The sequence below is a fragment of the Neopelma chrysocephalum genome, unplaced genomic scaffold (assembly GCF_003984885.1).
Source record: "Neopelma chrysocephalum unplaced genomic scaffold, ASM398488v2 Primary Assembly neopelma1_94, whole genome shotgun sequence".
NCBI classification, from domain to species: domain Eukaryota; kingdom Metazoa; phylum Chordata; class Aves; order Passeriformes; family Pipridae; genus Neopelma; species Neopelma chrysocephalum.
This window is the reverse complement of record NW_020897756.1, coordinates 2,465,938-2,477,973: the sequence shown is the minus strand read 5'-3', so window position 1 is coordinate 2,477,973 and position 12,036 is coordinate 2,465,938. Positions and strand designations below refer to the sequence as shown.

Here is a 12,036-nt window from a genome sequence, read left to right as displayed (position 1 = left end):
CCCGGGCCGGGCTGGCCGTGGTGTGAGGGGTGCGGGGACAGCCCCGTTCCGCCGGCCCGCCGCGAAAGCGGGTGGCATAGCCCCTCTCTGCTCTTTGGGGTTGCTGGAGCGTGTCCAGCGAAGGGCATCAAGACTTGTGAAAGGACTAGAGAATGTGTCTTATGAGGAGCGGCTGAGGGTGTTGGGTTTGTTTAGTCTCGAGAAAAGGAGGTTCAAGGGGACCTCATCGCTCTCTACAACTACCTGAAAGGAGGTTGTAGAGGGGTGGGGGCAGATCTCGTCTGTCGTGCCTGCAGTAAGAGGACAAGGGCAAATGGCCTTAAGCTGAGACAGGAGAGATTCAGATTAGGTGATCATTCCCCTCAGCGCCGGGAAGGCCATTACAAGGAATGGTAGGTGGGCTCTGGAGGACATGGACTCGCAGAAGGAGAGCCAAAAAGTGAAGGACCATGAAGATAGTTGAGAGAATGGAGTGTGCAACGTGCAATGGGAGACTAAGGGAGCTGGGATTGTGCAGCTTGGAGAAGAGCAGTCTCAGGAGGATCTTTTCAGTGTATATAAATACCTGATGGGGGGTGTAAAGAAGGTAGAGGCAGACTGTTCTTGGTAGTGCTTAAGCTGAAATAGGAGGAAGTCAGCTTAAACAGGAAAAAAACCTCTTCTGTGGCCAGGTTCTGGAACAAGCAGTCAGGCAGGTTGGGAGGTCTCCAACCCCACTGAAGGAGGACCTGAGCACTCCATGTAAGTGACCCTGTGGTAAGCAAGGTCAAAACCCAAGTCCAGAAGGTCTCCAGAGGTCCCTGCCAGCCTCTGCTGGGCTGTGACTCAGTGATCATTCCCTCAGGATTTGGGCAGCTCTATGCATTTCCCTTATCCCACAGGGGAGCTTGATGGGTCTGCATCTGGTAACTTTTTTAAATTGGTCACCTCAAAGCTTTTCTAGGGGCAAGATTAGTTTAGCAAACACCTTCTTAATTATTTGAATATTATGATAATATATGTATATATACTACATATATATATATAGTAATATGCTGACAGTGGTGTATTAAAAAAAACACAGAAAAGGCTGTGAAAGAAAACCAGTGGGTGATGAGAAGAAACTGTTAACTTAATTGATTTGTCAAGATCCACATATTCAAGTCCTTGGCTCTTAACTTCCCCATCTGTCCTGGGGAGTGAACAGATATTGGAATCATTGCTAATCACTCTTAAAATTGGATCAGTTTGCTGTAAAACTGCTTGGCAGTTCTGAATAGGGAGTAACTGTTTTTAAACAGTTGGAGAAGCCCAAGTAAGCAAATCCTGCAAAACTGGGGAATCTTTCTCTTTACTCTCAGACTTTACCAGTTGAATCTGCAGTTGGAGATGACACATTCTGTTATTGAGATGAGTTTTTGTTTCTAGTTCACTTTCATGATTCAGCATTTTCAGCTGTGAATAGTTTTAAGATAACCTGCAGCACGAATAAATCAGGTTTCAGTGCCTGAGGTAAATTCAGAGCTGAAGTGAGGGACTTATCCCAAAAGTGGGCAAGGCTGAATGTTTATGCAGTTGATGTTAGTCAAGGGAAGTTCTGTTACATGTCTGACTGGCTTAAAATCCATGGACATACTTCTGAGAAGGATATTGAAGGTATATCTGAACTGGTGCACAGAAAAAGAAGAAAGTTCTGAAGATCTTGCTCTATATTTTACTTATGTGCTTTTTTTCCTCCTGTTTCTTTTAAATAGAAAGATTGGCGTTTTTTTGTGCTGCCACCTCCTTGTAAGAAACATGTTTATTTTGGCTGTATTGTGATGCAGTAAACAGAAGTGTTTTCTTCCAGTTAAAATTTACTTCTGTCATGTAGGCACGGAAGGCCCTGGTGTGGGTGTGTCAGAGGAGAGGCAGAGCCCCGCTGAGAGCAGTGCCGTGACCATCATCTACAATCCTTATGCATCCCTTTCTATTGAACAGCAAAGACAAAAGCTGCCTGTTTTTAAGGTACAGGAGTTCTTTTTGGTTTATTGAATCTGTTGTATGATGTCTGGCTCTTACATTTATTTTGAAAGATAAACATAAAAATAATAATTTTATGGCCATAATTTTATGCTCTGTAGTGGATTTGATCGTTCTGTTTGACAACTGTAACTGACAGTTTTAAGGGCTTTGTTGATGTATATTATTTACTAAATATTGTACATGCCATTTATAGATTTTAAAGGACTGTTTAGCTTTTGGCAGTGAGCTTCATGTAACAGGAAGTTACTGTGTCTGTTAGATATATAAATATTGTAATTTTAATTGTTTTCTTATTTTTATACTGTTTTTTATGTTTAAATGTCATCTTCTCTTTCAGCTAAGAAATCATATACTTTACCTAGTGGAGAACTATCAGACTCTGGTGCTTATTGGGGAAACAGGTTGTGGGAAATCAACGCAGATTCCACAGGTAAGTGTCTGTTTAGCTTGGTAAAATCAGGTATTCCCCCAGGGGATTTTACATGAAATAATAAACAGGACCAGGAAAAAGCACATAGTGTGGGGAACTAACACCTTGTATCCACACCATGAGCAATGCCTTTCTTACCCCACTGTTTGTTGCAGTACCTGGCAGAAGCTGGCTGGACAGCTGAAGGAAGAATTGTTGGAGTGACACAACCTCGTCGGGTTGCTGCTGTTTCAGTGAGTGTTCAGAGTTTCCCACTGTGTTGTTCATTGTAACCTCCAGTTTATTTGGTTTTGCTGAATAGCAAATCACAACTGCATGAGGTCCTGAATGAATAGACTCTTCTGCTTATCTTCCTCACAGAGTTGCTGGTGTTATACTCTAAATGCAACCTGATTAGTGGGTCTTGCCAAACATTCCAAGTCCAGAGTTGCAGATGTAGAAGCTTTGAAGTAAAATTGAGTGATGTCAGCAGAACTGTGTATGGAAATTAGGGCTGCATAGGGCTGAGCTATTATTGATTTGGGACTAGAACTGTGCTTGTGTGACCCTTAACTTCTTTCACAAGGTGAAGCAGTGATGTAAAGTAACATACCAGTGGAAGAAGGAAGGGGTTGTGCACCTAGCAAATCATAGTTTTTTGAATCTTTGTTCTGTGTTTTTTGTTGTTTTTGTGGGGTGTGGGTTTTTCTCTTTCCCCTTGTAAAAGTGTTGGGCAAAAAAGAAACAGTTTTATTGTGAGAAATCTTTGCATGTACATGGTATGTCTTGGAGAGCATAATGTCAGCTGGATGTGCTTGGAGAAGGAGGAGATGCTGAGGGCAGTGACTTGTGCTCTCTGGTAATAGTCTGCATCCAGTGCTCCTTGTCTTCATAACTGCTGCCAGACACTGACTTCGTGGGTGAAGTGTCTGCTCCAGTGTTCTTTTTGTACACAGAACTGAGGTGCCATCCTGTAACTCTCATTTTGCCTGTTCTTTAGAATATAGTAAAGTGTATCTGCAAGAAATCAGCTTCTACCTCTGGTAAAAATGTAGCAGATCGAGCAACTGTACAATTTGCCGTTTTAAATCATCCTGTATTTTTTGACCAGATCCAACATGGTTAAAGGAACACTCTCTAGCAGTGCTCTGCATCTTGTGCTTTGAGTTTGCCTGCAGTGTCCTTCCTTTTCTCCTTCATAGGACATCCAGCTGACAGAGCACAGTTCTACAGGAGATGTGTGTGCTGCAAATGACTTCTCACAGCAAACTCAACTCTCTTTTCCCTTTCATATCTTACACATTATTTTTAAGCCTGAAATAAAAAGATTATTCAATTCAGGCTTAGTATATAGACACAGTAGGATTATTCTTTAAGAATGTTGTTGCAAACAGCCTGGACTCTGGCTGTTGCAGGGACATGAGAAATATAGTTGATGATTTATTGCTTTGTCTTGAACTGAAGGTGATCTTTCATCTTCGTAGGTGACTTATCTGCTCTCCCACCTGGAGCATGGGGGTTGTCAGAAACAAAGATAGGTCATGGCAAAGGTATAAGGCATAGTTTAGAAATTCCTGAACTTTTGCTTGTGTTACCTAGGCTGACAGTTATCCTGAATTCTTGGGCTGAAAGTGATGGAGTGATAAGATTCCAAGTGAAGTAATGAATTCACTCCCTGTTCAAATGGCTTAGAGTGTCACTCAGCTGAAAGTAGATTGTTCTTGGAACTCTGCTGGGATTAATGTATGTATTGTGAAGTTTTGTTTTGTATTTAGATGTCTTTGTAGCTTGTAATGATACAAGGATGAAGTGTGCTCTGAACTGTTTGTTTCTTGTTTATAATAACCTCTTCTCTCAGGTTGCAGGCCGAGTTGCTGATGAAAGAGGTGCAGTGCTGGGACATGAAGTTGGATATTGCATTCGGTTTGATGACTGCACAGATCCACAGGCTACAAGAATTAAGGTGAAACGTGAACAGTGTGTGGTTGCTCTGAGAGGTTTGGCTGAAACTCTTCAAGTACTTTTGCAAAATTAATGAGAACTTTATGATGCCCAGTCAAGAGAATAGGTAGCATTTCAGCTTTCCAGCTGGGTACCCCAAAAGTGTGCTTGAAATGACTGTGACTGTCCAAACCTTAATAAAGTGAGCACATGTTCTATTCTGATAGTCTGACAAGCACCATCTAAAAGGCATTTTCAAGGTATGGCCAACTGTTGGTTCTGTGCTGGTGTGACCTGCACATCACTCAAAGGTATAGTGAAAGGCTGCAATGAATCACAGATAAAATGTATTCTCCCCACCCTAAAAATAGATTTTGATTAAAAGCACAGATAAAACCCAAGATGAGTAGGCTAACTGAGATAATTTGGTGTGGATTAAATACAACTTTGCAGCTGTTCTTCAGTGCTGTGAGCAATGTTAATGCTGCTTGTGTTGGTACAGAAGAGGGTTTGTGTTTCAGTTGTGCTGGAACAGCAGTGATGATGAATGAGAAAATTTGCTTTTTGAGTTTTTTTTTTTCTGAGGCTGGTATCCCTTTTACAGTGAAAGAAATTGAGATGCTTGTTCACAAATTGCAGCTTTTTTTTTTTTTTGAGCGTGATGATTATTCATTTAGAGTTGGAAATTTGGAGGGCTTTACCACCAGTTCTTGCCTAGTTCAAGGCCACAGTTGGAGTCACAGTTCAAACTACCTTTTGGTGGCTGTATAAGGCTGGTTTGTTTCCACTGTCCAGTAGGAATAAAGTATTGAAATGTTGCCTTTTGTTGAAATGTTAAGGTTTGTGTTCTGGTCAGGAGTGTGTGGCAGATATTAAGGAGCAGCTTTGAGAGGGTCCAGACCGGGCTGGCACACAGGATGTTACTGATGGAGCAGGTTTAGCCAGGTACAGACAAGAGTGAAGAAACTTCTATTGCCATCCAGTGCTGTCAGTCTGATTTATTTTTCAAACCAAAAATAGCTAACTTTAGAAATTCCATACTGATTAAAAAGCAGTCACTCTGCTTATCTCTGTGTTAGCACTCAGAAATACATATTTGGCTTCTGTAGCTGAAAACGAATCAATTTAATAGAACATAAGAAAATTAAAGGCAAGGAAAAATTTAGGCAAAACCCAAGAAAATCATCTTTAAAACTTACATGGCTGATCAAGGCTACCGAAGAGGGATTTTTTTTTTACATTTTTCTTTGTATTCACTTTTAGTTTCTAACTGATGGTATGCTGGTGAGGGAGATGATGGCTGATCCTTTATTAACAAGATACAGGTAAGGAAACATGGAATGAATGCTTGCTGAAGTGTAATTTGGTAAACAACTGCATTCTTTTAACTGTTATTATAGCGGTTATTATAGATTATTAGTGGTTATTAAATACCTCAAAATGTGAAAATTATTGTAGATGTTTGACCTTTTATGTTGTAAAGACCGTTTGAAAATCGGTTGATCATTGTAGCACCAAACCCAGTAGGATCTTATGCTGTGGTTTTGGAACAAAAGCTAAATGGGCCTCATGGAGCCTGAATTGCTTAATTTGATAGTTCTAAATTCACTTTTTCTTTCTGATGCTAACAAATTTTTAAAAATCAACAAAAACCCCAGGCTTTTCTGGTATCCAGAAAACCAATGCAGTACAGTAAACATAGACCTTTTTTCTTCTACCTCTTTCCAAAAACTAAAGAGCAGTGTGTATGTACCATGTGGTGTTATCTGCATTTTTCTCCCTGTTTCATTGCTGCAAGTCTTTTTAACTTCCAGCTTTTTAAGTGGATTTGAACAGTAATAGTCCACCAGCAGATTTCAAATAATGGTTATTTCTAGAAGACAGGAAGACACTGATTCTAGTGTCAGTCAAATAATTTCCAAAATCTTATCTTTCTGCTTTATTCACAGTGTCCTCATGCTGGATGAAGCTCATGAAAGGACTCTTTATACAGATATTGCCATTGGCTTACTAAAAAAGGTTATTCTCTTTTAATTCACAGTTCTCTGTAATTTTTATTCTTTAATTTTAATACAGTTCTCTGTAACTGTTTTAGTTTTCATCCTTTTCATGAAACTTCTGATCCTGATGGCTAATAAGTGAATCCATTTGAGGGAGGGTGATTGCTACTTCCTCATTTATCCTGCAGCTTACTGTACATGTCGGTCATCTGGCACTCAGGATCCTCGGTGTCCTCCCCCTGATGCTGAAATCTCTCCTTAGATGATGATACCAAAACGACAGTGTTCATTCTGCTGCTGATCATGTGAAGTGATCTGATAGGGGGTTGTTGCCAACTTTCAATCTACTAAAGATCTGACTCCCACCAGAACTTAAGAGCAAATTATAATGATAACAGACTGAATTCCTTTAAAATGAAAAATATAAAACTCCAAACAGTCATCAGGTTTTTAGGTCTATGGGGTGATATGGGTGCTTCATTCATCAGCTGTCTTGTAATTTCCAAGTACTTTTACAGAGAAGTTTCTGGTAATCTGGATACTCTAAAACTTGGTTCTAGCCTTGTGTCTTAGAAAATAGTTTTGACTCTGGTTGTTGCTGGTCTCTGTCCCAGGTTCAGAAGAAGCGTGGGGATCTTCGACTCATTGTGGCTTCAGCCACCCTGGATGCAGAGGTACAGCTTATAGATTTGGTGTGAAATGAAGTGACCTTAAATGGCATCTTCACTGCTTTTTATTCTCTGTGCTGCTTGTGAAGCATCACTGCTGCTTGAGTGGTGAATTGGAGAGGAAGGAGTGCAGGAAAAAACCCTGCTGTGCTTAAATTGCTGTGTTTGATTGTCATTTATTAGCAAACCTGGAATTTAATTTAAATATGAATCTGCTTTTCATATGTTGAGTGTGAACAGAAGAAGAATTCTCTTAGATCTGAGCAGTGTTTTATCCAGCCCTGTGTTCTGTCTGTCTCAGCAGCAACAACAGGAGCTGCTGTTTAGGGAGAGCACATGAGCCTGTGCACCTGCTGTGGGTCTGTTCTCTCTGAGCTGCCTCAGCATCTGCAGTGGTTGTAATAGTGATATTAGACAGCACATTCCTGCTGTTTCCTTCTAGTATGTGTTTATGGACCTGCTGTTTGCTAATTTGTCTTTGCTTCTGCTCCATGGAGCTCTAAGTCTCCAGGACACCATGTGAGAGCAGTTTCCAGAAGTTTGCCACCTGCTGTCTAATGAAGTACTTTATTTAATTTCTTTCAAACCTGCTAGTATCATCAAGGATCTCTAATTCTAGCAGTGTGGGATTTGTGTTTTAAAAAAAAACCACCCCAAACCCCAGTTTTACATTTACTTTGTCACCTTTGATTCTGTAAACCTCTGCTGTGTGTCTTCTCAACCTTCTGATCCCCAAGCACGGCCCCAGCCTTTTCAGTCTCTCCTCATAAGGCAGCTACTCTGTCTCCTATATCATGTCTGTTCCTTTTTTCCATCCTTCTCCTAACCCCACTGTCCTCAATGAGATGTGGTGGTGAGAGTGCACATAGCACTGGAGATGTAGGTACCCTGAGATTTCCTTCAGTGGCAAGTTCCATGTGCCATAAATGTTGATAGTATGTTGTGCTTTGGTAGTGCTTGCAATATTCCGTACGTTATAATGCAAAATTTTAACTGCCAGAAATCACCTTTCAAATAATTTACAGTTAATATGAAAGTAAGTTAAAAGGAGCAAAATGATTGGTGTGACCATATAAACATTTGTTTAATACAGAAAGTTTATGGTTATCTCTATAGTGGTTGTAAAAGTTGAGATGAATTATTTGTGTACTTAAGTTCATTCTTTTGCTGTTATTTATTGAAAATACTTCATGGCAGTAAATCTAAATTTATGAAGGAGTCTCACAAAATAAATAGAAAAATCAAAAACTTACGTAAATCTGCCTAACTCTGCTTTTACTAAGGGAGATCTTGGTGTTCAAGTAAGAGCTGGAAAATCATTCAGCCAAAAATGGATGAGACTATACAAGCCCTTCCCAAAACTTTTCTCACCAATCATTTAAGTTCTTCTTAGCTTTGACTTTGTTAATGTGATAGATCCAACAAGATTTAAGTATCTGCTTTTTCCAACTGTATCAGCTGATACAATTAATTTTATTACCTTTTTTGGATTTTTGCTTCTCAAAGTAATAAACATGCAAGGCTGTATTTGTTCTATACACCTGAACCCCAGGGAGAATAGAAGGCAAAAAAATCAACCTTTCACATTTTTTAGTTGGTACTGTCAAATTTCTGAAGTAAACATCCAAGTAGTAATTTAACTGCTTCATGGCTTTAGGTTTCTCCGTCAATTCCTCGAATTATCAAACTGGAAGTGGTTTTGTTTTTATTTTAACACAGAAATTCAGGGATTTCTTTAATCAAAATGATACCAGTGACCCAAGCAAAGACACCAGTGTGATCCTTACTGTGGAGGGGAGGACATTTCCAGTGGACATCTTTTACCTACAGAGGTGTGTTCCTGTCTGATCTTGTCAGTGGGGAGGATGCAACTGTGGTGTCGTTTTGTCTGGGTTAGAGCTCAGAAATTCCCAGACCAATCGTAAGGAAGGCATAACATTCCATTTGGGAATCATTTGGATATTGCTCATACCAGGAGACACGTTTTAAAGCTTGCTGAAGGCTGGTTGCCAAGGATGCACCTTGAGCTGAATGTGGTGTGGGTGATGTGTGGTGTCCAAAGCTGCTCCGTTCCTTTTGGAGGGGAGAAGGATGTACCCACTTTTCTGCTCATGTCTCTGCTGTTTTCTCTCCCCGTAGCCCTGTTCCAGACTATATAAAATCGACTGTGGAAACTACAATGAAAATTCACCAGATGGAGAATGATGGTGATATACTGGCATTTTTAACTGGCCAGGTATAGACATTGTCAATTCCTTTTTGTTTTACTGTGCTGTACTGTGGGCTTTGTGAAGCCTCCTCAGTCTTCTGCTTTCCCTAGTTGTGCTTACTTTAATCTTGGTAAAGATGACAAACATTTCTGTATTGATGGGGGCAAAATTAGACAAGTCCCAAAGACTTACAAAAAAAGTATGGCCTAAATTTATCAAAGCTAGTGATGGATGATAGTTTTTCTCATTTAATGCTGTATTTTTTCGTCCTTCTTACTGAGTGGAGCAGTGTGTGGTTTGTTGGTGTGAGTCACACATACACAGCTGTTAAATTGACAGTGAGTTATCATTAATAGTTAAAGCGAATGGAATTTACATTTGTTAGGCTTAGCATCTGAAATGTTTGACAGGAAAACAAATTGCTGTGAGATAAAAATTTACTGGTTTCTTCTGCTCTAGTTATGCTTGTCAGCTCACTTTGCAGCTGAAAAGAGCAAATGGGAAGTTACTTATCATTTTTCCAGTGAGGAGCCACCTTGAAGAGCTTCAAAACCATCTTGCATATTTTCAAAAGAAAGTCCTTATTCACATTATTGATTTAACTTTGGAAGAATGAATTTGATACCTCATGAGGCAACGTTTGAACATTTTGTTGTATGTGTTAAAGAGTTAGATGCCACAGTTGAGATTATGTGAAGTTGAGCAATAGGTGTCAGTGCTGTTCCTGTGTCATTCCTGATCCAGTCCCACAGCATTCTGCACTGTGAGATAGTCAGGAAGATACACCTGCTTTCTCCTGAATTTTGTTCAGTCCTCCCCGTGTGATTTTGCTCATGTATTTGTGGTGTGACGTTGTCTCAAATAACAAAAAACATAAGTATTTATATATAGGTATATTTAATATGAATAGCAATTTATGTAAGAACATTTAAACATTGAAGGAGCTAGTCAAATCCTGGAGTTTGGACAAGTAAAATAATAGTGTTTTTGTGTGTTTAGGTGATAGCTATGTGATATTAAAGTGAAACCTCTCTCTGTGCCCTGTGCTGCTCTGGCTCTAGGAGGAAGTGGAGACTGTTGTTTCCATGCTCATAGAACAGGCTCGGGCCCTTGCTCGCACTGGAATGAAAAAACACCTGCGTGTCCTCCCCATGTACGCTGGGCTGCCTTCTCCTGAGCAAATGAAAGTGTTTGAGAGAGTCCCTCACACTGTCAGGAAGGTGAGGCTGTTGTTGTGTCTCGATTTCTACCACCCACGAGGATGTCTGCATCACACAGATTGGATTTATCAGGTTCACATCATGGGACTATTGCAAATTGCTTATTGAGGGAATCTTTCTGCATCTCCTAACACTGCCTGTCAGTTTGCAAGCTGGGAACCAAGAACACGTTCCCTGGCTTCCCTTTCCATATATGATCACTCCTGCACATGTCAGCTCTAAGTCTCCCATTTACCTCATCAACTTTGCAATTTTTAAGTGTCTTCATACAACTTTGTAGTTGTCTTCATCCAGTTGCATCTTCTTACACTCTGAACTCCTCTGCTTTTACCTTTTTGTATTTTTTTTTGTAATCTAAATATCTGTGGCTGTTTTCCACCAGTAATGGAAGATTTAGTGCCAGAGTGGGTAAGTGCCGTAGTTTCACCTAAGAAACAAGATAAAACTTGGTTTTAGTAGAAAAAGAGCTTTTTTTTGACTTCTGCAAGTCTTGTTTGGAAATTTAATGTCACAGGAGTGTATAATGGGGTATGATCAGTGCTTTCTGCTTAGGCAGGGCCTGTGTTGGGGCTGAAATAAGCTGACAAAACTACACTGGGGTGACTTCATAAAATTCTTGTACCTGCTGGAGGCTGACAAGTGAAATTGTTCATCTGGCATTGGAGAACATTGAGTATAAATACTTCTTTTCTCTCCAGGATGTGACATTAGTCAATTAACTTTCAAGGTCTACTTTTTAATTTCAGGTGAAATGAGGATTAAATTTCACACTGTCTGGGAACAATTATTTGTAATATTTTGGGACATAACTAGAAGTGAATCTCTGCAGGAATGCTGAACATGAAATGCTCGATCAACTTTGTTCCCTTTCTATCCCCCACCTCTCTCCAGTGTCCAAGGAACAGTTCAGTATAACTGAGAAGCAGAAAGAAAATATTTTTAGTTTGCTACATAAGAACACTTGATTTACAGTCAGTTAAGCTTTTTCTCTGCAAACACTGCCAATGATTTTCTCTGCAAACTCTGCCAAATTTCTTTTTATGAAGAGAGAATAAATTTGAATAAGAAACTGATTGTGAAGCTGTGAAAGCTGGGCTTATTTCAAGCTGACGGCTCCTTCTGCTTCTTGTACTGTATCCTTTTGTACTCTGGAGTGTTTAGTGGAACTGTCATGTCTGAGGCCTTTCCCTTGGCTTGTATTTGAGCCCTGGTGCACTGGTGCGAAGGCCTGATGGTGTAATGGAGCTTGGGGAGTGTGCTGGTTTAAAAGTTAACCAGCAGGGGAAATGAACTCAATTCAAAAGAGAGATTTATAAGTCAGAATAACAATTTATTAAAATAATACAATAAGTACAATTATACAGACAGACAATTGGTTTTAACCCGCAAAACCCGAATGTATAACCCAGCACCCTGGGGTATGAACAAAAGTGGTGTACCTTGGCCCCCCCCGAGTCCAAAGTAAAGGGAGAGGGGAAAAACCTGCTGGTGCTCCGGAGAGCTGCTGCAGTCTGGTCAGAAGTGGTGATTGCAGTCCAGTTGAGGGTGGTGGTCTCAGTCCAGTTGAGGGTGGTGGTCTCAGTC

At 40.2% G+C, this 12,036-nt stretch overlaps 1 protein-coding gene across 2 annotated transcripts in view; it reads left to right on the top strand.

The window, feature by feature from the left end:
• Positions 1-12,036, top strand: part of DHX35 (DEAH-box helicase 35) — a 29,070-nt gene that overhangs the window by 105 nt on the left and 16,929 nt on the right. For both annotated transcript variants that reach the window (XM_027693907.1, XM_027693906.1), the window contains exons 2-11: positions 1,853-1,986; positions 2,342-2,434; positions 2,590-2,667; positions 4,272-4,376; positions 5,618-5,679; positions 6,304-6,373; positions 6,969-7,028; positions 8,742-8,854; positions 9,162-9,258; positions 10,294-10,452. In XM_027693907.1, coding sequence (XP_027549708.1) covers positions 1,853-1,986; positions 2,342-2,434; positions 2,590-2,667; positions 4,272-4,376; positions 5,618-5,679; positions 6,304-6,373; positions 6,969-7,028; positions 8,742-8,854; positions 9,162-9,258; positions 10,294-10,452 — 971 coding nt within the window. The remainder of the gene's footprint in view (positions 1-1,852; positions 1,987-2,341; positions 2,435-2,589; positions 2,668-4,271; positions 4,377-5,617; positions 5,680-6,303; positions 6,374-6,968; positions 7,029-8,741; positions 8,855-9,161; positions 9,259-10,293; positions 10,453-12,036) is intronic.